At 34.8% G+C, this 27,257-nt stretch overlaps 1 protein-coding gene across 1 annotated transcript in view; it reads right to left on the reverse strand.

Moving 5' to 3' along the window:
• LOC149528208 (Dihydrolipoamide succinyltransferase) overlaps positions 1-22,588 on the reverse strand; it is a 34,000-nt gene extending 11,412 nt beyond the window's left edge. The window contains exons 1-11 of the mRNA XM_089808981.1: positions 22,457-22,588; positions 18,774-18,834; positions 18,644-18,671; positions 18,266-18,336; positions 18,071-18,145; positions 17,899-17,954; positions 17,716-17,760; positions 17,296-17,577; positions 17,109-17,203; positions 6,456-6,546; positions 6,264-6,374 (exon numbers count right to left, since the gene is read on the reverse strand). Of these exons, the coding sequence (XP_089665107.1) occupies positions 6,264-6,374; positions 6,456-6,546; positions 17,109-17,203; positions 17,296-17,577; positions 17,716-17,760; positions 17,899-17,954; positions 18,071-18,145; positions 18,266-18,336; positions 18,644-18,671; positions 18,774-18,834; positions 22,457-22,540 (999 nt within the window). The 5' untranslated portion in view covers positions 22,541-22,588. The remainder of the gene's footprint in view (positions 1-6,263; positions 6,375-6,455; positions 6,547-17,108; positions 17,204-17,295; positions 17,578-17,715; positions 17,761-17,898; positions 17,955-18,070; positions 18,146-18,265; positions 18,337-18,643; positions 18,672-18,773; positions 18,835-22,456) is intronic.
• Between the last annotated feature and the right edge of the window lie 4,669 nt (positions 22,589-27,257).

The following is a 27,257-nucleotide window of genomic DNA, read 5'->3' on the forward strand; positions in this document are numbered from 1 at the left end:
TTTCCCTATGGATTTTCTCAATGCCTTCAACTATTAGGTGCATTTCTCTTATTCTTGAGTTATCTTCTCTCTTCTAGTAAAGTGGTCATATTTTCTTCTTAGTAGGAAGAGTAGCAAGCCATACTTAATTGTAAGCAAAGTTCATCAATTTCTTTTTTGTTGTCTTCAACAAACTTGATACATAAGTTCGTGTCTCTAAGTAGTTGCAAGTAATCTAGTTTTTCTTTCCCAATGCTTCCTTGATTACATGTAGCAATGCACTGGAAAGTTTGTTTGTCATTCTTATTTCCTTTCCTTCCTTTGAAGATTCCAAATAAGCTCTTCAATTTGTTTATGAGTATTGTCAATTTTTTATAACATTGGCACAACCCTTTTCCTTTGTGACCACTAATTGATCCTTCAAATCTTGTCCTGACAAAGATTCATACTTAATCTCAGTGACTTGTACTTTCACCACCCAAAGAATATTTAAATTTGCTTCTATCTATAAGAACACTTTCCATCAAAAGTAATTTATTATAAGTTACTGAAATATCCTCATACTTATCATAATAAATTCCTTCTATATACTTATCAATGCTTGACCCATCGCATCGACGGTTCAAAAAGTAGAAACTCTCTAAGAAACCATACTAGTTTCTCCTCCCAGCATCAAAGTCCCTTGCATAGTTCGTTCCCTAAATCACCTGCATAAAATCTAGGCACACTTTTCTTTTCTGGCTTAGCAAAATAGGAGTTTATTGTTACATCATTGCCTTGTTAGTAATGCAAGTGGATTCAACATGGAAGTTCCAGATGAGCCTAGAGATAATTTATTGTTTCCTGTACGTGCTTGATGCCACAGCATCTTCCTGCAACTTGTCTTTCTGAAAATGTGGATGATCGTGAGAGCAAAGTCAGAGCCATCTTCCACAACAACTGACGTTACTTCACCGTGTTTGGATCCAATCTTTTAGGCTTTCAAACTATGTGGTTTTCGGAATCTCCTTATATTTATAACTGTTGGAATGTGTAATTTCCCCTCAAATGAAATGTAAAAGTGCAATACACGATTCTAGAAATTGCTGGATAGGGTTAGGTACAGTTCTGGAATAGATAAATCTAGAAAAGTCTTTGTGTTTTGTCGGCTAATGTAGATGTTTCCAGAAATAAACTAAGACCTCTATAAATAGAGGCATCATGTAATGCAATTGGCAATGGGAAAACGATGAATGAAATATAATATATTTTATTGTGCGGCAGCACATTGTGTTCTGTGTTTGGTATTTTGTATTGTTCTGTGTTTTTGTTATTTTTCATGTTGCCTATCCATCAGATTGGTATCAGAGCTAGTTCGGATAGAAGGTTGGACAAATTTCAGATTGTGATAAAAGAGCAAGTGGTGTGTTGGTGCTACTAAAGGGTGAGGGAATGTTTGTGTTATGAGAAGGATAATCGTTTTGAAGAAGACCACACAGGAAGTGTTGAGCAGTAAAGAGGGCAAGTCAGCAAAAAGGTATGGTTTGAATTTTTATAATTATATTTGAGAAATTATAACAGCAGAAGAAAGAATATTGTGAGGATTTTAGCTATCTAAAGATTTGTTCAAGCTGTTTGAAGATTTAATTCTGGAAATAAAAAGGTGTTTAGAATTTTCTAAAAGAAAGAATAAAGTGTGTTAATTTGTTGATTTCAATGGGAAAAGTTGGTAGAATTCAAAAGGATAAACAAATAAGTTAGAAGAAGAACTAGTGATGGTGAAGAAAGAAAATGCCAAATTACTGTGTGAAAAAAATATTTTGCAGAAGGAATTGGAAAAAGTAAGAAATGAAATGCGAGAAGAAAAATCTAAATTGTTAAATGAAATTAGTATCCATATAGAGGCAATTGAAGAGGTAGAGGATAGGTTAAAATTTGTGGAAGAAGTACATAATTGGCAGGTGAAGGAAACATGTAAGCTTAGAGAGAAAAATAAAGAATTAGAAGAAAAGTTAAATTTGTTTGATGATGTTGAGAAAATGAACAAAGATTTAGAAGAAAATGTGAAGAAATTGGAAGAGAAAAATAGTATGCTAAAAAAGGATCTATCTACTTTGAAACAAGAGAAAGAATGTTTGAGTGTAAAACCATTTGTATGTGATGTATCTTGTGACACAAATGATTTGAGTGAATGTGATTTTTCTGAAACTAAAAGTGTTTGTGATGAAAAGTGTAAGAAAGTAAATGACAAGAAGTTTGCAGATTATGTTTGTTATGATAATAATAGTATTGGCTTAAAGATTATGAAAAGAATGGGTTTCAAAGGTAAAGGTTTAGGAAAGGATGAAAAGGGATTAAGACATCCGATTGAGACTACAGTCAGGTCAAAATATGCAGGTCTTGGATATGATGCAAGTAGTGAAAAGATGAATAAAAGTTCAAGAGAATCAATTGAAAGCATAAAGATTGTGCAATGATCACATTGTAATAGAAAAGGGCATACAAAGGATAGATGTTGCGATTTAAATCCATGTAATATTTGTGGCTTGAAAAATCATTGTGATAAGAGATGTTGGAATAAAGAGTGCAATAAAGATTTTATGGCTGGTTGTATCAAAATGGATTGTGGATGGAACTATGAATCAAATTGGCAGAAAACTGTAGGAATGATCAGAGGGTTATTCAAGTATAAATGTTCAAGCGTAAGGAAGACTTCAGTACCAGTGGGAAACAGATCCAAGCAAGGCATCAAAGAGGCAAAAAGTTATTGGCATTTGTGACAGATGAGGCAGCATTATCAGTGGATCCTATGAAAAGAGGAATTTGTTGGCAGCGAATCGTTTGTAGAAATTAAAGGCCACAGCCTTGGAAGACACTATTAATGAAGACAATAATAGATATGAAGATTATCAAAAATAGCATCAGGTAAAAAAAGGATTTGGAATCTGTATTCAACATCATTTGAGGGTGAAATTAGGGGGGAGTGTTGGAATGTGTAATTTCCCCTCAAATGAAATGTAAAAGTGCAATACACGATTCTAGAAATTGCTGGATAGGGTTAGGTAAAGTTCTGGAATAGAGAAATCTAGAAAAGTCTTTGTGTTTTGTCGGCTAATGTAGATGTTTCCAGAAATAAACTAAGACCTCTATAAATAGAGGCATCATGTAATGCAATCGGCAATGGGAAAACGATGAATGAAATATAATATATTTTACTGTGCAGCAGCACATTGTGTTGTGTGTTTGGTATTTTGTATTGTTCTGTGTTTTTGTTATTTTTCATGCTGCCTATCCATCAATAACTTTCTATTAAATCTGTGACTTTCGGAATCTCCTAACATTTATATCTTTGTATTAAAGTTATTTCCATAGCACTTTTATGACAACCAATGATAGGTGATAATCATCAGACTTTGCCGACAATGAAATCAACAAGTAAATACTATCTTCAAGTATATATTAGCATTCATCTTCATTATGGCCATCATATTATTAATAAATTATGTATTGACCCAAATAAAGTTAAATATTATGTACTCGATACCAATAATCAGCGAACTCAACCAATGGAAGGTCCACTTAAATATATGATCCTCTCAAATGTTTCAATGTCACTTTGGACATGGCAACACATGAATAAGCCCTATGAATATGAAGAATGAATATTTATTACTGCACAAATGTTTTTCTTCTCAGTAATATTTTATTTTATTTTATTAATAACATAAAGTTCACATATATAAGTGCCTTCTCAGAATAACTTTCATGAGGGTCTGCATGCATGATTACATCATTGATCATTACAGATCCTACCAAAACACATTCTCAACCAGCATTACAATTGGTATTGTTTCCACATGAACAAGTACCATCTTCATCAGACCTGCACACCCCTGCTGGACATCACATCTGCAAAATCCTGTTGCATTACAGTTTTCTAGGACATACGTTCACCCTTAACAGTCTTCGCAGAACCATTCCTTCGAGCAGTTACATAAAAATCCACTAGTTTTCCTTCATAAACTCGGTCACTGAACACATGTTTACATCCATTTACCTTCATCAAAAGTACACCCATCAACCATTGCAGACATCACATCCTTTTCTTTCCAATCAAACCCAGGTCTAAGATAACCGATTGTCGAACTTAACAATTATCATAACAAACATTCAAAATCTGTTTACACCAGAGCATTGTGGCAGACATCAGCAAAATTAAGAACAACCAAAGAAACACCATAACATTTTTAAACCCACTTAAGAGCTAGCCAAGACCTTTCAACTCACCTTAGGACTGGAAGAATGAATCCCCCAATTCTCTCATCCAGCAGCACATTTATATTGCATTCCTCATTCCAGGACTTGTCTTCTCTAACTTCTTGTAGGTCATCCGCCCTAGCCTTCAGCTGTTTTTGGAAATCTGCATCATCTTCTGGTCGCCATTTCACCCACTCCTTCATGGCTATGACCTCCTGGTCCAAGATGTGTTCCATGATCAATAGTTAAAGTGCATACCCGCCCTACTGCACTTGCTTGAACCTCTGGTGCCTCTTGCTCTCAGTGAAACCAGATAAAAGGAGTGATTTTTGTACCTGGGATCTTTTCTATCCTGGTTTCCTTCTTTCCAAGCAGCAAACCCCATCTCGGGATTGAAATTTCCAGGATTTCTTCCATTCCCATGAGGTCTTGGGCTGTGATAAATTCTTGTGTGATGAACCTCAATCTTTCCTTTTTTTCCCCAAGCTACAGTGCCCAAGACATTATCATCGAATAAATGTCAGTGTTGCTCCAAGTAGAAACTCAATCACATCTGTGAGTCTCTTATGCCTAAACCCAAACATTTGGTCTACACTTCTCTTCTTTTCCACTTCATAGAAGGGGTGCTGCTGGTTGTTGCAGGTTTGTGCGAAAGAGGATTCCACAAAAGCCTTGCCCTTCACTGTTGTAATTCCGACTGTAAGGGGTTTTCCTTTGAGTACAAGTTATTTGCAATGTGGGTTGACATAATTGGTTGCCTCACACATACATTATTGCTTTTTGGGATGTCACTCATTCTCTAGTCAAGCTTCCAATGAACCCTTTATTATTGCATTTATGATTATAAGGGTGTCCCCTTCCACATGTACTTTGGTCACCCCTAGCTTTTTAGATACTTTGATTGCTAGTAGAGCAGCCTCTACTTCAGCAACATTATTAGTTTCATCCTGTAATCTTTTGCCTCCTAATGCAATAAGGTCCCCATTAGCATCTCTTATGATAAAACCTGCTCCTGAGGGACCTGGATTTCCACCACCCTTCTTGTGGTTTTTTGCCAAAAAATAGGCTCTCACAAACCACCAATGAGATTAACCTCACCAGACCCATTCACTAGTGGCCGCACAAACTTTATAATTGAAAGAAATTAATCATTAAATTTCCCAAACGTTCACGGCACTTAGATTATGTCTCTGGATTCAATAAACTTGGATCCCACTAATTTTCTTTATTCCCTTAAATTTCTTCTCTGCAGATAGCAAATGCCTTCTTACTTGTAAAGATTCAACCTTTGTTACAGCACAACCGAAGAACCTGAAATGATTTCTCCAAGTCCCATTCAGGACAGATCTTCCACTGAGGAAAATGGCTTCCCAGGCACATCCAGAGAAGAATTTGAGAAGAAATCTCAAATCAATAAAATAATATTAATTCCCAAAACATCTCCTGTACTCTTACCAAGAGTCATTTATAATAATGCTTTCAGTTACACTCCCGTACAATTAGTACTTAATTAATTAACCATATAAATATTTATTTACTATTTATCATTTATTTGATAAAAATATTAAGAAATATTGCTTTTTAACTTAAAATTTAATTTACCTTTCAAACCTTTTCAAATGAGGCTATTACACTCAAGTAGCATATAGAACTCTCAATCAAATCCAAAATTTATGAAGGGGAAGCTGATAAAGGAATGTCTATCTTAACACCCATAAGTGGGTTCAGGCACTTAGAACATGTGATTGACTGTAGCACAAATTCTGAAGGAAAAGAAAAGACAACAAAATTATTTCTGAGCATAACATCGCTGGCTAGTACGAGACTAAATAATATATAAGCAGATCATGAAAAAAACATTTTGTCTGAAAGAATGAATAAAACAAACTATAAACGAATGTATATATCAACACAAAAAATTGTCAACATAACACTGCTAATGTAGAAATTAATTTTCAAATAACCAAACCACCATTTGCCTAGCAAGCAAGGAAATTAGTAATGGTAGCCACTTATGATTTTCCATGTGCAAGAGAGATAAGGCAGACCTTTGGTGTTCCCACGGCAATGCTGATATCAACATAGTCTCTATATATGATGTCATCGCCATCAATAACAGCATTCACTATGGGTAGCTGCTGAAGTGCACTTACTGCACCCTAGACATCAAAAAACAGGACATCAAACCTTCTATACACCATTATGATTTGTAAGTAAATTCATTTAAATCAACTATATACCTTTATGAATCCTGACATAAATCCCAGCTTTACACCATGTTTTTCTACAAAAGCATCCTTGTACTCTGTTCGAAGTTGCATTAAGTTTGTCCTGTACAATCAGCATAGGAAAAAAATAGGAGGATGTATAATTAAGATTTTCTTAGTTCTATAATATTCAAAAAAATTACAGAAAGACCTAGTTGATCAAATTAGCCAACTGATCGAAAGATCAGGAAACCTGGAAATGTATAGCAGTGAGACTAAAAGGTGCAAACAAACATCAAGTGTTTTCTACAAAGTCTCATCTTCAATCTAACTAACATTCACGAGAACTGTGAAAAAAGTGTTGACATATTACAAACTTGAAAACTAAGAATATGAATGCTCTCAATTTTTTTGGTAAAATATGCTTCAGTAACAAGAGACAATCTTAAACTTCCTGCAACACCAAACACTTCAGATAATGCGTTTTGATTCTACTAATAAGATTATATTTGAGAAATTGCCAAACGGCCTAATGCAGGGGCTCTCCGAGATGTGCAATCTTGCATAATCCAAAAGTATTTCTTTGGCAGGCATGATGTATTTGGTGTGTGTGTTTGTATTTGTCTATGAAGGGTTTGGTGTTGAAGTTCTGGTGTAGCTTCGAGAGAGATCTTCCCTCTGTCTGCTCCAGTCCCATATTCCACTTCAGATATTATGCTTCTTAAAAGTATTTTGCTCCTTATTCCTGTTGAGTGTATGATAGTTTGCTTCCTAAGTGTTGTTGTCAGTTCATCTTATCGGGACTTTTGCCTTCCTCGTCAAACTTATGTGCTTGAGCATTTTTGTGCTGTTCTGATGGAGACACCTATCTGTAATGGCTGAGATAAGTCTTCAAGGTTACGCAGTTGTAGTTCTATGTCGAAGTGATTTTTGTTCTCTATGCATCATTAGAATTGAATAAAAGTATGTCGTTCACCTTTCTGATGACTCACGTGGCAGAAAATAGTAGGGAGTTATTCTTCTTGATCTTGCGCATTATGTTTTGAGAACATGTTGGATGGTCTTCTATTTTTGTCTGCTCAGTCTAAGGGTGTGAACAGTTTTTATGATTGTCGAGCATTGTGTTTGACACAGCATCGCAAGGTCATGCGTGAAAAGTCTCATATCATTCAGAAGGTCATGCTTCACTTTATTTATATTCACAGTTCACAGGAGAGTTCATATCTATCATATGCAGTTTGCAGGAGCATCGTGACTCAGATATATAGGTCCTAAAGAGCTTGTGGTTTTGTATATGTTGATTCAGAGCTTGAGTGTCTTTCATAGTTTGCAGGATTGGTGATTTAGATCATATGCTTCATATGTAATATTTGCGGGAACTTGCAAATCATTTGTGTTGCAGAGAATTCTATTAATTTTGATTTTCATCTTCAACTGGGTATTTTGTTGTTTGATCTTAGAAGGCAATATTGTGAGTGTTCTAAGTTGTCTGTCTTATTTGGAAAGAGACTTTGAACTCAATTTGAGGCTTCAAAGATTTGCTTAAAAAGTTGAAGGCTGTATTTTTGTTTTAAATATTAAAGGTACCCTTTGTGTGGGGCTGGGTTGTTTCCTTCAGAGAGGAGGGTTTTTCACAGGGAAAGAGATCTCTGTCTGGTAAAGTTTTATTATTTTGCTTAATCTGGTTCCAGATTTTAACATTTGGTGTTGAACAAATTCAAAATAGAATACACTGATTCAATATCAAGTTGTCAAAGATAAATATCACAATAAATGATCAAAAATTGAAACAATATATACTTTACATTGCTTGAAAGTGTAACAATATTTGGCAAGTAAAACAATTTTAAATATCTAATTTTAAAATTATAGAATTCATTACTGAAAATTATAATATTAACTTTACTTTATGATAAATAAATAACATAACAATTTTGTCTGAAACAACTGTCTTGGCTCTGCTAACAATTTGTTTTCTGCTTCAAAGACCCTAAATCAAGTGATATCCTTGTCAAAAGCTTCTATGAAGATGACAGTCTGAAGGCTGCCAAGCAAATGGTTTTGGGGACAAAGTGCCCTTCCAAATCTAGTTCCACCTTTCTGGTAATCCCTTGTCCATATGATCTGGCTTGGCCTGGGATGGATGGCAATCTATTAAACTTCCAACAAGCACTAAACCATGGCACTCAGGATTCAAATTAGAGTGTGAACATTCCTAGCTGCCAAAACCTTCATTCGCAGTCTCTAGTGATGTCTACCATTAAGATGTGCCTGGCTCAGATTTGGGCAGTAATCCCTCTTGCTGAGCAGGCTCTGAAGGTGACTCGAAGCATTTAAGTTTTGCATGAAATGTCTCAGCTTCTTCGTGGTATCGACACTCTAGAGGTTCAGATGCTCAGCCAACCCCACCTTCAACAACAAAGACTTTTGGAAGCACCTAATATAAGGGTCTGAAACCCTCGGCCTGGGATGCGTGATCGAGAAGGCAATTTTTGGCACATAGAATGGTGCACTCCAAGGACGGTGCAGAAATCTCCCTCAAACAAGTTGCAACACAGTCAGGCCTCGTGTTCTCAGAAGTACTGCTAAAAAGAAGTAAATGATGGCAAAAAAACATTTTTGGCTAATGGTCTGAATGGCCAATTTAATCAACTTTGGCAGAGTCACTAATCTACATTAGTGGATCTGTGATGCTTGGAAATCAATGTTGAAAGAAAAATTGGAAGTTTATCCTTGTCCTCAGGGATTTTTCATTGTGATTTTTCATTCCAAGCGGGTTTTGGATTTTATTCTTTGCAGGCATTGATGTTGGGGGCAAATAGCTTAAACCTACTCCAGCCCTAATTCCTCAAGTTCAATCCTCATACTCAAACATTTGTGGTTAAACTTATTTAGATTCGACTCCCAAATCTTCCACTACAGTTTTGGCAAAGCAATTGGAGATTCTTTGGCTAATTTCCTTGCAATAGATACTGTCACCTCCAATTTTACTCAAACTACCTGTGCTCACGTGCTCGTGGTGATCTCCCTGCTAACATCACCTTCAAGGTTTCCAATAACAGTTAAACTCATGTACTTGATTATGAATGCTTGCTGTTCAGATTCAAAGATGTTTGAGACTGGCCATACTGTTTAAAATTGTTTCGGGTCCAGGTCTAGAGCTGATCATCAAGGCTCTTGTGGGAAGAAACCTCGGCCCTTGATCTTGAATCAATCTTAGCCCTTCATTGTAATAGAACTACTATAAAAGGCCAAGCCCTTCTCATTTGTAAATCATTAGCTTAGGAGGTGAGATTAGAGAGCTACAGTAGAGTAGGATAGCTAAGGGAGAGACTTGATCAAATTGTTGTTATGATGCTTTCAGAGTAGTGGATAGTTCATTGTTGGTTCTTCATGGTGAATTAGTTGTTATTGCTTTGGAGTATTGCATGGTTTCCTCAATCTTTCACTTGGAGTAATTTTATGTTCATGTTGAATTAGTTTAGTTGAATGGAAGTTGTCGTGAATGTTTACTTGTTTGACTGGAACAAATCCAGGTCACTAGCCTCTTGCTGATGATAAGGGTGCCTTGTGTGGTAAGCCGATGATTGAATGCAAATAACTTAATTGATATTTAATCTTTAGTTTGCATCCATTTGATGGGGTTGGGGAGGAGATATTGATTTGAAAAGTATTCAAGTGTTCCTTAGAAGCTTGCACTGGGTGGGTGGAGCCGCTGGTGAGATTAAATCCAGTAGAGGCCAAGCCATCCATGATTTCTTGCATATGCGGTTAGGAGTAGAAGTTAGCCAATTTAAGTTTGGGTTGAGGTGGAAAGGTTTGAAGATCAAAACTATAGTTTCTTTGCATTATTCTCCTATCGATGATTACCATGAAGAGACTCATTCTTAGCTGAATGTTCAAGAAATACTATGCATTTTCATCTGTAATGATTGGTCTATGAAAGCTGAAGAATCTCATCATTGAAAGGACACGATAGCATCTCTATGAGCCACGTCAAAAAGAACTTGAAAAGTCAATCCTTCTGTGACAACACCAAGGAGTTTCCCATTGCATCTGCAGTGTGAGCTGGAAGACAGCTACGACTTAATTTCTTGTTGAATGACATCATTCTTCAGTTTTTGTTTACATTCTTTTCTTTATTGGAGGTATCTATTGGGGTATCACTGAAGGTGTACAGTATGGAGGGATTTTTACTGTACTTGTTTTATGCTGAGATTACCGTGACCATTGGTTCGGAAACAGCTTCATTTTGTAACTACAGTGAAGTGCCTTTATGTGATCATTATCAAGTGTGCAGTATCCATCATTGTAGTTAGAGTAGTCTGAGATCATACATGTGTATTGAAGGTTCTATATTATTGTGGAGAGCATCTGTTATTGCCCAAGCTTGTGAGCCTTGCACTCATACTTGGATTTTTCAATAAAGTACCATTTTTTTGTGTGGCTGGGTTTTTCCCCACAAGTTGGAGGGTTTTCCCAGGATTACTTCAGTGTTCATGTGTTTTGATTTATCTCTTTTTTGCCTTTGTACTATTTTCTGCTATTCTGGTTCAAATTTTAACAAGGAGACATTCTAATGCTACAAGGTTTGAATCAAGGAGGATGCCCAGAGGTGACATCCAAGTTCTCACTGAGGTGCCCATTGATAATAATCCAAAGCCACCACTGAAATAGCACAGAATTTCTGGATTCTACTTTTGCCAATCTTTTCTAGAGATGGATGTTCTAGAATCAAGTATGATGAAGGAGTAGAATTGGCATGTATGTTGTGTATTGAACTTATATTTTTATTCTATTGTTATTCGCTAAGTTGCTAGTTCGGGTTTGGTTCCAAGTTCGCGGTTTGAGAACCGGTTCGCTGGTTCGACAAAAATTTTGGAAAGGGGTTTGGGTTCGTTTGGGTTCGTTTGGGTTTGTTAGTACAATAACATGTAAAAAATTTATATATATATATATATATAATATACATCTTTATGAAGCATGAGTTAAAATTTAAAAATTAGAATGTAGCATAGTAGCATAAACACATTTAAACAACAAAAACTTTGAAACAGCATAAACAATAACATATCATGGTGATCATACCATCATATAGTAACATAGTTCAATCAACTTCAACATCAAAGATGAAAGATTCAAAACATTTAAAATATCAAGTTCAAGTATCATTGTTTCACGTTCAGTGTTTAACAGTAACTAATGGAATGAAAATCTATTAAAATTCTGAATTTTTAGTTCTAAGTTCTTCAATCTTCATCTTCTTCATATTCATCTTCTTCTTCTTCATCTTCTTCTTCATCTCCTCCTTGTCTGCCTCCGCAATTACTTGCACCAAGGCCAATGGGATCAGCAACAGAATCAACAATGGTATTCGCATCAAAGTCATTAAAATCATCAATTGTAAGCCCAACAGTGCAAGCATCCAAGTCCGCAATCTCTACATCTACATCCCACTTCTTTGTCTCCCCTTTTTTGTATTCTTGACTTTTGTGTGAAAGAAGGCGCAAGTTGTTATGCACAAATACCAAGTTCTCTGCTTTTTTTTATTGCAACCTATTGCGCTTCACCGAGTGGATGAAAGAATAGGTGCTCCAATTTCTTTCTGATGCAGAAGAACTACCAACCTATAAAGACAACATAGGTTAAGAAATTTAAAAAATAATAATTCAATCTTATAAGAAAATTCTTTTGAAGATAAAGTGAGCTAATTTTTTAAAAATAAAACTTACTTGTGATATAACTTTGATTGCAAGGGGCTGCAATGTTCGGAATTTTTGGCCATGGAGGTACCACCAACCATGAGCATTCTTCTTGAACCGATGACGAAGAGCATCATTACTTAGACCTCTAGCATTAACAAACTCTATGAACTCATCCATAATTACATCTCTTATATCATCATCAGGAAATATTCTTCTAAATGTTGCTTGGTACTCGTTAGACACTTCCATATCTCTATATGGTGGCAACCTTCCTGGTAGATCACAATATTGTGAGCTATAGTATTTGGGGGTCAAGACATAGGCAAGCAAATGTAATGGAGTGGTCATTTTGTTCCATCTTTCATCAATAATTTTTTGCACTTGTTTGAAAAAGGTCTCTTGCGGATCTTGCTCCTCCTCATGTATAACTTGCCTGATCTTCTCAATCATTGAGTCTATGCCATCATAGATCTCTCCAAGGCAAGGCCTATCCATGTCAGTGTACCTAAGCATGCTCATAATGGGCTCGATGATCTTAAGGAGATATTCCACACGTTCCCACCATGACTCAACCAATAGCCTATCCTTTATTTTGTTTTCCCTTTCAGTGTTCTTTTGCTTCCATACACCCCAATTGTTGCTGATTACCATACCTTGAAGTGCATCTTTCACTTGCACAAGTCGTCTTAAGACGATTATATGTGATGCAAAACGGGTCTCAGCAACCTATGACATAAATTAGAGCAAAAAACAACTATTAGATACATATTTTAGAAAACTAAGAAAAGTATACACATTTGTCATTGGCAATTGCACAAGTAAAACATGAAAAATCAGAAATTGTCAAATATTAAAAATTAAATTACTAACTTGAGTTCAAGCTCATTTACCTTCAATAGCTCCAATTTTGAGTGATTCCTGAAAAGAGATTGAGTCATGTGGTGGTTTGTGACAAACATTTGTATGTCCTCAGCCTCTGCATACACTGTTTTGATCCACTCAATTTGGTTCCCAATCTTTTGTAGCATAAGATTGAGTGAATGGACTGCACAAGGTGTCCAAAAGATATGTTGATATCGTGATTCAACCAACAAACCTACTGCTCTACAATTCTTTGCATTGTCCGTTATGACTTGGACAACGTTTCTTGCACCCACTTGTTCAATGGCCTCAATTAGGATATCAGCAATAAATGGCCCATCTTTTACTTTGCCCTCACAATCCACCGCTTTCAGAAACATTGCCCCTTTAGGGGACACCGCAAGGACATTGATCAAGGTACGATTCCTAGAATCCTTCCAGCCATCTAAAACGATTGTCACCCCTGTCTCAACCCATGAGTCCCTTATGGGCTTCAATTGATTTTCAACCCATTGGACCTCATCATCCAACAAGGTGGTGCGCACTTTCTCATACCCGGGGCTACAATACCCTTTTGGAGCTTCATTGGCACCCCTCAACATGTCCTTCCAAAATGGAGAGCGGACACCATTAAAAGACAACCCATTTGCAAACAGGCATCTTCCCACCTTAATGTCAGTAATTTTCCGGGCCTTATTTTGTAAAGAAGTTTCTAGTGGCCCCTTTCTTTTGTGTACAATGGGGACAGATTCAGTGTTAGTGTCCATTGCAGTATTGAAGAAGGGGTGGTCTTCTACTATAACATCTAAGGGGGGTTGCATTCCCTTTGCTCTTTTACTTTTATTGCTACTAGTATTGAGTTCTATTGCCCTGCGTCCTTCTCTCTCTTCTGCTGCCTCATGCTCTTCAATATATTTTAACACAGTGTGATTTGGTATAGGGACACCATTTTTGCCAGGGCATTTCTTGACTCCTCTTCCAGTATAACCACATAAATGACCTACCACACGATAATAAGAACTATTTCTTTCTACACCACATCCTCGACATCTCCAATGGAATGCACCACCTCCTGGAATGGGTTTTATAATGTCTACATGGTTCCATAGAGGAGAATCAGAGTTAGGTTCCATTTTTTGTTCGATGTTGCCTATTGATGAAGAGGTAGATGACATTCCTTTCGAACCTTTCCCTATGGCAAGAAATTACATACATGTTCATAATCTATATGCAAGAAAATGACAAATTTTGAAATAATGGAAAAGATTCAAGAACACATGAAGATTGAAAGAGAAATGAAAAAATGGAAAAACTAGAACAAAAACAATAGCAAATGGAATGAGATCTTACCTTTTGGTCTTTTTCCAGCCATTGTAAGTTTGCAAATGTATATGAATGATGCACAAACACTTGAAGAACACCAACAAATCAATCTTCAAACTCCTCCTTGCACAACCAAATGCTTGGTCAAAAACTTATGTGCTCTCCTTCAAGGCAAAATAACCTATTTAGAAACATCAAATGACAATGAGAGGGCAAAACCAATTAATAACACCTTTTTAGGTTACATGGACGCCAAAAAATAATCCAAAATTGCAAATAAATTAGTCAAAATGACGTCTGTAGCCGTGGGTTCGACCTTGGTTCGAATTTTTGGACGTGGTTCGCCCAGGTTCGAACCATGGTTCAAACCAGATTGAACCAGGCCTGCAAAAAAAGGACCCTAGTCGAACCAAGATCAAACCGAACCCGAACTTGGAACCGATTCGAACCAATTCGTGGTCTGGAAGGGGGGGAGGGAGGGGGAGGTACCCATGCAACTTAGGAACTTATTCGCTATCTTCATTTTGGCACAGAACATAATTGAGTGGTCTTTCTGATGTATTGATTACGGGTGTAGGGGGGGTTGCCTCAATCAAACTCCAATTTTGGAATTAACCTTGAATTGAAATGGAGATAGAATGGTAGCAAGCAGTAGTGATAAATCTAACATGAAGTAATGCAAATCTATGAGTATGCTCTTGAATTAGGAATGTCAATAGCCTTGACTCAACTTCGAAACCCTAGAAAGGAAATCAAAGTGAAACTAAAACCTTCATGAATGAATATAGATGAATGTAGATCTTGAAAGGATGAATGTAGAAGATGCAACAAAGGATTGTGAAATGTATGTAGGGAAATCTTGAATGTTGAAAATGTTATGAAAGATCTTGCATAAACTCCTTCAATGGCATGAATGCATGAATCGTTGATCTTTAATGGAGAGATTTCTTAAATGCCTTGACTACTTGAACACTTAAAAGATTAGATGATTACATCTATGAGAGATGAGATGTGAAATAGAGCAAATGGAAAGGTTTATAAAGGGCTCAGAATTGACTAACCCCTGCAAGCCGACCTACCTAGAAATTAACACCCTAAGGATAACCGAGCACAGGATCCAAGTAGTGGACCCAAAAGAGGGCCCAACCAAGGATACACTATGTCCCTAGTCAGCCCTCTAGGGATGCACTACATTCTTGGCAATTGGTGATAGGAACCTTTGGGAGGCCCTTAGGGTCCCAAACCAGGGCCCAGATCCCAAAAATCAAGTTCAAAGTTTAAGAAAAGACTGTTTCATTTTGGCACGGAACATAATTGAGCAGTCTTTTCTGCTGTGGTTTTTTACTTGAAAGGGTTTCCACGTGAAATTTGGTGTTCTCCTTGTTGATGCTCCCTCTCTCTATTCTGATCCTTTGTATTCTAAAATTTCAATTCAAATCCCCCCTCTCAATAATTTATGTGTGCTCTTCAAATAGCCCCTCTTTGTATTTGTTCCCAGCTAGGGACCATCTAGATGCACCCTTATTTATGGGCTGATGAGTTTTTTGTTTTTTAAAATTATATTTTCCACACCCTCTGCTATGCATTACAAATCAGCCAAAAAATTAGCAAATCAGTTGCAGAATTTTAAGTATTTAGATATATAAATTTATATCAGATTTATATTTCTATATAAATAGAAGAAAATAATATACAGATATTAAAAACCTAAAAAACGCTATATAAATATTAAGCAATAAAATTATAAATAAAAAAAGAATTTGCAGCAAGGGCAGAGATGTCAGTCAGCATCATTACTTGAGCATTACTATAAATTTATAAAAGAATATCATAGGCTAGCACCCAAAGAAAATAAGTGAAGCGACAAAAAGCAAGAAGTACAAAAGATTGTGATGGGGGGAGAAACAAAATGAGTCTATTCTACAGATGCACTAGGAACAAACTAATGAAAGCCAAGTGGCATTGAATGGAAGAATAAATTTCAACTGTAGTATTTAGAAAAGTCTAAGTTCCAATACTCAAGCATTATTGTCTCCAAGGAAGAACATCAAACGGAAGTCAATAATTAACCAAGTATTTAAGATGAAATTTAGTATGATATATAAATATGCTTGCCCTGAGTTCAATCCTAGGCATATTAGAAGCATTTTTCTTGCAAGTGTTTTTTGAGCATATGAAATGTGATATACTGTAGTTGTTTATGGGCATTTACAATTATGTCTATCACAAAATTAAGAATATCATACAAAAATCTATTGATGCTAACATATATTCGAGTCAAACCACCACCGGAGAAATTTCAAACCTATCCAATTCTGTATGTGATTCAAAGAACTAGCCAATTCTGGTGCGCTTCGTACCTAGAAACAGGGCTATCTAGTCAAATCAGTAACATGGCAGCATTGTTGTAACAATTTCATTCAAATGTTGAAATTGTAATTAAGGACTAAAGCAAACCTATACAATGTTACAAACCTATTTAATACCCTATACAAAGGATGTGTGTAAAGAAGGGCAAGGAAAATCACTTTAGTCAAAAGAGAGATGCTAAAGATTAAGATATAAAATGCATCTTCAACAGTAATAAACAAGGATTAAATAAAGCACACCAATTCATCATTAGAAATTAAATATAACTCAACATTTAAACAACATATAGATACTAATACAAATTGCATGACGACTCCTGTTTCAGTAAACAAAATTGAAGAGAAAGTAGACAATTAGAATGGAGAACAATAATAGAATTCTAAAATGCCACAGTATTCAGGAGATGATTTGGATGATTTCCGCATACATGTCAACTTCATTAAAGGTAGTTAGCAAAGCAAATGTGTTCTGTGAATCTTTAAGACGTGTAGCCACCCGTTTGCGTAGCCTTGTCATGGGCACCTGCAAGCAATTATCGACAGTGAAATCAAAATAAGTAAAAAATATGTAAGTTGAAACATACTGCTAGATCTGTAAAACACATAAACACTTACCCTTCTTTCCCTGTCCTTTGGAGGAAGTTGCAGTTCCAAAGGAGAAGCCTTAGGGGGTGGGGCTGCAGGAGCAGCTACTTTGTCTTTTGGGGCTTCCTCTGCCGGTGCTGCAGGTGCTGCAGTTGGAGGCTTAGGTTTTTTAACATCTGCATCTGGTAGTTCCTGAGAAGATTGTGGGGTTGACTTTTTCTTCTCTCCTTTAGGCGTTGCTCCATCTGCTGACATTGAAATGACTGCCACCTTTGTTCCTGGTACAACTGTATCTCCCTCCTTGGCTATAAACTGCAAAACTGTAAAACTTAGCTAGCCAATGCATATGACCCATTTTCAATTTATAGCATAACAAAGTATATTAAAAAAGAATTGAAACATTTACTACTAATCTGTCCGATATTTGAAAAGGCTTGATCCAAAACATACCTTCTCAATGTAACCTGCTTGAGGACTATTAACATCAACTGTCACCTGCCATGAATCAAAAAATTTGATAAAGTTGTTATTTAATGAGTTTTTGTGCCATCTGAAAACTTCCATGGTGATCATGGCTGAATCCCGAGCTGTTTTTCATCAATACATTCAAAACAAAAATAATAATTAACATGCCTTGTCAGTCTCAACTTGAGCTATAGCCTCATCCATCTCAACTCTATCTCCTGGTTCTATAGCACATAAAACATGATAAATCAATCAGGATGATATGAAATAAAACATGGGAACTCAACTCAACCAGTATAAAACAACTGAGAAAAGAAACATCTTGTTTAAGACACCATACTCTTGAGAAATGTTGCAAGAGTCCCATCGCTGACTGATTCACCCATGAATGGCACAACAGCCTCAACAAGTTCACCTTCAATATAAAGTGAATTTGCTTTGGATTAACAACAATAGGAAAGTTCATGCAAATAATTGCAAGCTGATGAATCAAGAAAGTAAGAAGCAGATTACAAAATATTACAGTTTGTCTTACTTTTATCTGATGCAAATGACCGAGTCCATGCTTGATAGGGAAAACTTTTGTAAAGGCCATTATATGATACCCTGCAATTCCCAATAAGAGTACAAAATTAGAAGCATTTCTTACATTACAAAACAAAAAACATAGCTAGTTTATTTATTAAGAATGCAAAACTAGAAACATTGCTTGCATTGCAAGAATGCTAGACCTTAAGCTTCCATTTTATACTTGTTTTTTTGGCAAGCCAGAACCTTAAACAAGCAGACTAGTAAAGACTATTATATGGAATATTTGTTTCACATTAATAATGCTCAAGTCACCCAAATTCTATGTTACTTTTCAGAGTGCCTATATGTAGGAATAATAGCCTTCATAAATTTGCTTCCCTACCTGATATCTTTTCTACCAGCAGTGCCATCTGGATAGCACCAACATAAAATTAGTAAATGTATTACAAAAATAAATAATAAATAATTTAACTCAAATTTATTGATAACATAAGGAAAATGTGCACTCCTACCTAATATTGCATTGGAAGTAATACTTCGAACCTGCTCATTACCTGCTACTAGAAGTGTAGACTGCAGTTAAACCGTTTCAATGCAATCAGTGGGTAATAATATAAAACAAAAAAAATGGAATAACTTTTATTGAATTATTTAAATAATTAAAAGTGTCCCCACGTGGAAATAAGACTGAAGCAGTCTAGGAATAGCTAAATTGGTTTTTTATTTCATTAATAGTTTACAACTTTACACCATCTGCCAATAATTCAGCTTTTTTTCTCTATTTGCACCTAAAAAAAAGAATTAAGAGCTACAAAGGCAGGAGAACCAAGATCCAGGTGCATTGTATTTCACCAGGACATCATACAAAAGTTAAAGCCTACTTATTTGACAGTGAAATATAATTACACATAAAAAATTAGTGGTTTAGGGCATAACATAAAACCAACACAACCAAACATCACCAAAATCTGCCTGCATATGGCCACATATAATATAATGTCCATTTCTTCAAAATTTAGCCAAGTTGAAGCTCAAAACTCCCATCTCACATTTGCAGTGGCTTTTGTGAACTATGCATTAAGGATATGGGATTAAAATTATAATGGAGAGAATCTCAAAAAAAATGAAATTATTAAGTAAGATGATATGTCAAATTTATTTTAAATAATACCTCTCAAATATCAATCAAAGGTCATAAAGGAAATTTAAAGAGTTAAAAACTTAACTCTCCTGAAGAAAAACTCTATTTAAGAGAGACCGAGCAAGAAGAGGAGGGATACTGATTAAACATTTGATTTTTCTGATTTCTAATCCTTGTTGGAACATTACACTTTAGTGCAATAAAACTAATGACAAAAACCCTCTAGGTCTGAAATAGAATGACTAATTCCTTACTGTGATTTCAGACAGAAATTGCCAGTATGTAGATTTGATTAATAGAGTAGGTGCTGCCTTATCTTTAGAAATATGAATTACAGCTTTGGTAATTAAATCTCTTATTTGTCCTTGTTGTTTGTTAATTTCTAGCAAACAGTAGAGGGTAGTTGGTCAAAAAGGAGCTGCAGCCAATTACGCTTTTAACCTGTCCAATTCATATTCAAATCTGCTAGTCTTAAAGGAATTAGATTAATTGGCATGATACTTTAAGAGGAGCTGCAGTAGCTTGTTGCACCAAACAAAGACTACTCAGAAACTTGGAAGGGTTTGATAAGCTTCAAAAGAAAGGCAGTTTATTTTTATTTGCTACCAATACATGATTTAAAGGTAATTGCAGCATATCAAGGTTTGCTGCTGTCATACAATGTCAAGTGTAGGTTAAGCCTGCTAAATCTTTACCTAGCATGATATATACTTCGCTGCAAATAAAATGAATGATTATATTCCAAAAAAACTAAAAATCAGAAAGGTTACAAAGGATATTTGTATTTAAGAGCAATCTTTCATATCCTCCCTAGCATTGCCAACTGTGTATTTCATATTTTAAGTCTGCAGTTCATTAAATGTTTAAAGGTTGAAATAAGTTGAAGGTTTCATGATGGATCTAACAACTGTCTCATGATAAGATTTATCAGATTTCTCTTGGTTCATGATGATGTATAACATAGTGTGATCCAAAACAATGATGTAAAAACTTGCACAAAATCAATTCCAAAAGCAGTTGTACCATTTCTCATGATATCCCAAAGAGATTTTCAGTAACTTCATGCCAAATTTATTTCAGAATTTAGCCACTCAAAGGCATACATTAAAACCAAGCGGAGCTACATATATTATAATCAATGATTTTGTGGTGATTTATGTAAACAGTAAATCATATAATATAAAATATTCCAGCTGACATATTACATATACTAATAGTAGGATTTCGGCACTAAGAAAGGCCCATAAACACTATAGTTTATGGGACAGAAATTCCAATTAACTCAATTGCTTTGAAGTAATATATAAAAATATTTCTTTTAAAAAAATTCTCTATCCTAAAAACACAACTCATAATTTTGCATCTGTATTCACCCTTTAAAACAAATTCAGAAATGCAAATCATATTTAAATTGATGTGTCTCGGTCTCCCAGGATTACTGGTCTTTCAGCATTACAGTGGAAATGGCTAACTTGGCTTTAATGGTTGTTTTCACTTTTCTTTTGTCTGGTTTACCTAAGTACTTCATCACCTGGCTCCAAAATCAGCCAGAGAACAATCTGTGGGGTTTGAAATGGTCATGGTTGTTGCACTTGTTTCAGTCTTAGCATCAATATTTATTAAATGAAAAAATAAATAAATAGTTGGTTGCATGATCAACTAGTAAGAAGTTCCAGTTATAACACCGATCAAAATAAAGTCCCAGTTATAACCTAAGTCATCAAATTTGCAATTAAAAACAGAATTTAGAGGAAAACATTTCTGGTTAGTTGTGTTAGCAGCAGTGCATATCACTTTAATAGATCCTACAGATCAATTAGATTGAAAAGGCATTAAAATTCACCATAATTAAAATATTCTAGTTTTACAGATAGACCATGGCAAAGCTGCAAAGATATAATAAAACTTTGAAAATTGGATTGAATAGAGCAAAAACAGATATCATTAAAATTTAATTTACGGTTGAAACAGACCAACTCAAAGTTATTCCTCACTCAGGGAATAACACAGCCCTTCAAGTAGGGATGGATGGCAATTGAGAGGAGGAGAGATTGAAGCTATCCAATCGTCAGTAACGGTTATCACCCGGCAAGTTCTACCCACTTGTCACTAAGACAAAACAGATTTGCAAGAAAATAACCTGAGTAGACCTCACAGGAACAGGTTTTGAAATGCTAAGATCCATAATCCGAATATGTTCTGAAACTGGCCCATTAAATTGTCGCATAAACCCTATAGTATAAATTTGAATATTGGGGAAAATGAAATGAAAAAGCTAACGAGAAAAAAGCTGCACCACTCAAAATGAATATTTATTTACGAAAATCACAGTATGCCGTAAACTTGATCGCCCAAACTCACTACATAGAGTCACGGGCCGATCGATCAAACAAAATATTGACACAAACATAAATCCCAAAAACCTAATGGAGAGAGGAAGACAAATCTTTAATCAAACCAACCAGTTTATTTGATCTTGTTGTATTTGCCACCAGGGGCTTCAATCTGGACGACCTACTTAGTCTGACTGCTAACAAAGTCGCCATGTATGCGCTGCAATTCGGAGAAGACAAATAACAGCCAAAGCACTTCGCAAGATCGTCTGCGTCCGGAATACTCGAATTATATGTAGAATCCCAGATCACATAAAGGTTTCAGTGATGTACATGTTCCCATGTGCCCTAATTTTGAGAGGGCATTTCGGATAAAGGATAATAATGCACAATCACATGATCAAATATGCCCTTGTTTGAAATGTGTGTTCTTAAATGTGCCTTCTTTTAAAATGGGTATTTTCGCAGAGGACCTTATTTTGAAATGAGTAATCTTCCAGCAGTAGACAGAGTGTTATCACATCAAAAGACATTTAAAGAAAAATTAAAAAGCCATAGTAGCTGTCATGTGGCTGAAGAAGGTGATTTGTGTTCGGGAAATCATTGAACAGCATGATTTAAAGGAATGCATATATTGCAATATAAATTAGAAAACATTGATACAAACATTAATCCCAAAAATCCAATGTAGAAAGGAAAACAAATGTTCAGGAAAACCAACCAGCAAATTTGATCTTGATATATTGGCCACCAGGGGCTTCAATCTGGATGACCTACTTAGTCTGAATGCTAACAAAGTCGTCATGACTGCCCTGCAATTCAGAGAAGAAAAATAACACACATACCACCCAGCAAAATCGTCTGCTTCCAAAACGCTCGATTTATATTCAGAAACGCAGCTCAAATAATAGGTTTCAATAATGTACGCGTTTCCATGGTTTACGGAGGTGTTCAATTGCAACTGTGAAGACATACTCTATGTGGGTCCAAGTAAGACTTTTTTAAAATAGGGATTCTATGTTCAATTGCAATTGTGAAAGACATACTCTATGTGGGTCCAAGTAAGACTTTTTTTAAATAGGGATTCTATGTTCACGAGTGAAGTTTTCAATTAAACATTTGCTCTACCTTACGCATTATGGTAAGGTAGTTTCACATGATCAAGGTTTTGTAGTTCATCTATATGTCAAATGATGGTTTTATGGTATGGGTTAGCAATTGAGATTGTTTAGGATTTGATTCCTGGTGTTTGATTGTTGGTCTTTTTTGTGGAGATTGTTAAAATTATTAGTTTTTGTCAATGGCAGGGTACTAACGCAATCATTGAGGTCCAATAAACACAATTGCTTAGCTTTAAGTATTTTTTATGACTTCAATTTATGCTAAAGTTTAAACTTTTCAAGTATTTATTATAAGAAAAAAAAATGATATTAATCTAACATCTTATTGGTTGTATTGAAAATTTGTAGGGGTGAAAATTATTAATCACCTAAAAAATATTCCCAAAAACCAATTGTGCAAACTTTAGCCTTAATATATGTTTACTATTGCAATTAATGTTATTCTTCGATGGAAGACTCCAGAACTTCCATTATTTCTCCTTTTAATGTTATTCTTCCATGGAAGACTCCAAAACTTCTATTATTTCTCCTTTCCTTCCCTTTTGTTGTTGCCATAGCTTTCACTTCAGCTATAGAAGCATCCACCATTAAGGTTAAGGTTAATCCTTTGTCGCTCCTTTTTCGCTTTGGATAAATTGAAATGACTTTGACTCTATACAAACTGGATAGTTAAACTAGATAGTAAGAGATTGCTAATAGAAATCTAACCTAGACTCACCTAGTTTTTTCCCTGTTCTGTAAAAATGAATTAACTCAGGACATAAATACAGAAGATAAACTTTGAGGACTTCACGCCTTGAGTTGATTTTCCTATCCCATCACACTGTGTATGACCAAAAGTGAAGTGTACTCCTCTTTTATTTTCCAGAAGAGCATAAAGCTTCTTGAATAAATCCACCTTGAAAATTAACAAAACCGGTCATATGTAATCATGGTAGACAAATCTTGAATTATAAAACAAAGTAGGAGTTACCAAAAGCCATGACCAGAGCTTCAAGAATGCAAGAGGAACAATAAGTCTTTAAAAATAGAATATTGACCACAATAAGAAACATTGATCATTCTAGACCTAAGTTGCCTCTCTCCTATTGACATGCTATTTGGATGATTTTGTAACTATCTCATGATTATTCTCTCATAGAAAAAATGGCCAAAAAAAAAATCACCATACTTGGCCTTTTTAGCTCTCAAAGTAGCACACAGACAATAGCTTCATACTAAGCCGAATTTTGAGATTAGTTTGCCACTCTTCTTTCAAGTTTCCATTTTAGCATGCCAAAATGAAACTCAAGAGGCACATTGAACATATAAACTTTCAATGGTTTTTTTTGGGACTCACATAAAGTTTAAAATGCTTGTTTTTTGGGGTCACATTGATTACCACTGTCCGATTCAGAACCTTCCAATCTCTGATAGTCCTCATTCTGAGATTCCAATTCATCAGAAGAAACTAAACATGACTACATGCCATCTAAACTTGATGCAAACAATAGCCTATGCACTTAAACTTGGGCAATAAATAAATTGACATGCATTGTCACTTGTAGGCCGTATACAGGTCATGGATATATGTTGTGTGTCACCTAATATGGTAAGCAATGTGTCAGCATCTACATTATATACTTATACTCCAAAATTGTGGAAGACAACCGAGTATGCATGGAAGACATAATAAGTAAAGATTTTACTTTATGTGAAACATTAAAATATGAACATGAAAACTTTTCTATTCACTTTACTTTTAATAATTCATATACTTTATATTTTATAATTTAATTTTATCAATTTGTGAAAAACATCATTCATTATAAACTCTATTTGCTATTGAAAATAATTTGAACAAATATATATATATTCAAATTTTAATTACAAATATTTTTGGCTCTTTTAATAAATATAATTTATTATTTAAAAAATAAATTGAACTTTAATTTTAAATAATTTCATCTTTTTTATTTTATTTTAATATTTCACTTGAGTTCATTTTTAAATTTACACGAAACTATCAATTAGATTGATCAATTCTTACAAAAAATACAAAATAATTTTAAATACTACTAATTGGAGCATAGTTTATAACTATCAATAAAATAAAATAAATTACTTTTAATTTCTTTTAACATTGACTATGCTTGATAAGTAGGAGTCTTAACAACTAGTCAAATTATGATATTGTCATGAGGAACCCATCATTCATTTATTCTCATAGAGGTAGGTTAATGCGACCCTAGGGACTTGTGAAATATGGATCAGTAAATTTGACTCAAAGTACACTAAGAATGTTGGAGATTGTTTGTTATCATTGCTATATTTTTGTAAGGACAAATATTATTTCGGAAAAAACAACGACAAGTTGAGATCCAAGAAAATGCAACTAATCTTTGAATACAATTTTAGCAGTCTTCTCTCTACTTCCAAAAATGACATTTTCATTTCTCTAATAAAAAACAAAGCACACTATTTTAAATTTATGCATGAAAAAATTATAATTCAAATTTTGATTCCATTTTTCCGTATGTTTTAATATTTACACCATTTACTATTGCATGGATTCCATATGATTCCCAATTTTTTGGTTTTAAACTTTACACCTTTAACTATTGCATGGATTCCATAAGATTGTACATTTTTTTTATTTCTCCATTTAAAAAAAAAAAAATCTATCTATTAATTTCACATACGCCCAACTTTGGCAAGAACTATGATGCTTGTGTCTCTTGTTTCATTAAGCATTCATTATATAAGTCCTTATAATCAATAAATTACCAATCTCACCTAGGTGTCCAATGTCTGTGTCAGAGAGGTGTAGAAGGTCAATTGGGAAAATCTCTCTCTTTTTTAAATTGCATACATTTGTGTTTTGGATGAGGTAAAGTAGTAGATTGTCAAGCAAGTAGTGATGTTTGTACAATGAGAGTCTCAATGGAGAAATGATATCTTGCCATATCTACCTCTTGCTCTCTTTCTCTCTCCTACCACTTCCTATTCATATATAATTCTTCTCTCTCTCTCTCTCTCTCTCTCTCTCTCTCTCTCTCTCTCTCTCTCTCTCTCTCTCTCTCTCTCTCTCTCTCTCTCTCTCTCTCTCACATACACCCAACTTTGGCAGGAATTATGACACTTTTGTCTCTTGTTTCATTTATGCATTCATTATATAAGTCTTTATAATCAATAAATTACCAATCTCCCCTAGGTGTACAATGTTTATGTCAGAGAGGTGTAGAAGGTCAATTGGGAAAATCTCTTTCTTTTTTTAATTCCATATATTTGTGTTTTAGATGAGGTCAAGTAGTAGATTGTTGAGCAAGTAGTGATGTTTGTACAATGAGAGTCTCAGAGGAGAAAATATACCTTGCCATATCTACATCTTGCTCTCTTTCTCTCTCCTACCACTTCCTATTATATATAATTCATCTCTCTCTCTCTCTCTCTCTCTCTCTCTCTCTCTCTTATATATATATATATATATATATATATATATATATATATATATATATATATATATATATATATATATATATATATATATATATATTCCATGGGCCTTAAAAACATTTCATCACCAAATTTCTAAACCTTTATAGCAATAACTTGGTAACCACATTCAAACATCACATCTTTCACTTATAATCATTTTACTTCAAATTTTTCTCTAATTGTTTATGACTATATAGAGTTTCAGAGTAACACTTTAGCTTATATAGAGTTGTAGCATGAAGTATAAAACATGAAATAAACTTTGCAACACATAAGCAATCACACAATTAAACACAGAATTTTAACGTGGAAACCCAATAAAGGGAAAAAGCACCTAGGACTGACAACCCAAATAATTCACTCTTCTAAAGTGAGCTCTGCTAGGAGCCAACCTTGTAAAAGGTTTACATGCACATTTTTTGTGTGACTTGATTAGAAGATTTTAACCAAAGATCATCTAGACCTTATCACTCATTGACATTTCTAAAGAGTGGTCTGCTTTAAAAGACTTACAAACATCATTAATCAATGTTACCACATGGGATTTCATAGATTGGTTAGGTCCATTCGGTTAAGATATTTTCTCTGCTACAATAGCTATAAAGTAACAATTAAGTGATTTGTTTAGGTTTAGCACTACCTTTGCTTTTTGATATTTGTGTTGCTCAATCTTCTTTCTTCTAATCTCAATTTGGTTGATTCACACTCTTTCTTTTTCACCTTTCACTTTCCTCTACTTGATCTTTCTTCCTTTGTTCTGTTCAATTCACCTTGTTCTTCTTTCTTCTTCAATAGTTTACACTTTACCAACAATATCAACAAATAATCAACAACGATCAACAACCAAAAATGGTCTCAATCATCTCCTTAAATAGTTAACTTTTCACCTTCCAGATCCTTCTAGATTATCGCTTAATTAAAATC

This window comes from Cupressus sempervirens, chromosome 11 (genome assembly GCF_028749045.1).
Source record: "Cupressus sempervirens isolate cs-2001-9-10 chromosome 11, ASM2874904v1, whole genome shotgun sequence".
NCBI classification, from domain to species: Eukaryota; Viridiplantae; Streptophyta; class Pinopsida; order Cupressales; family Cupressaceae; genus Cupressus; species Cupressus sempervirens.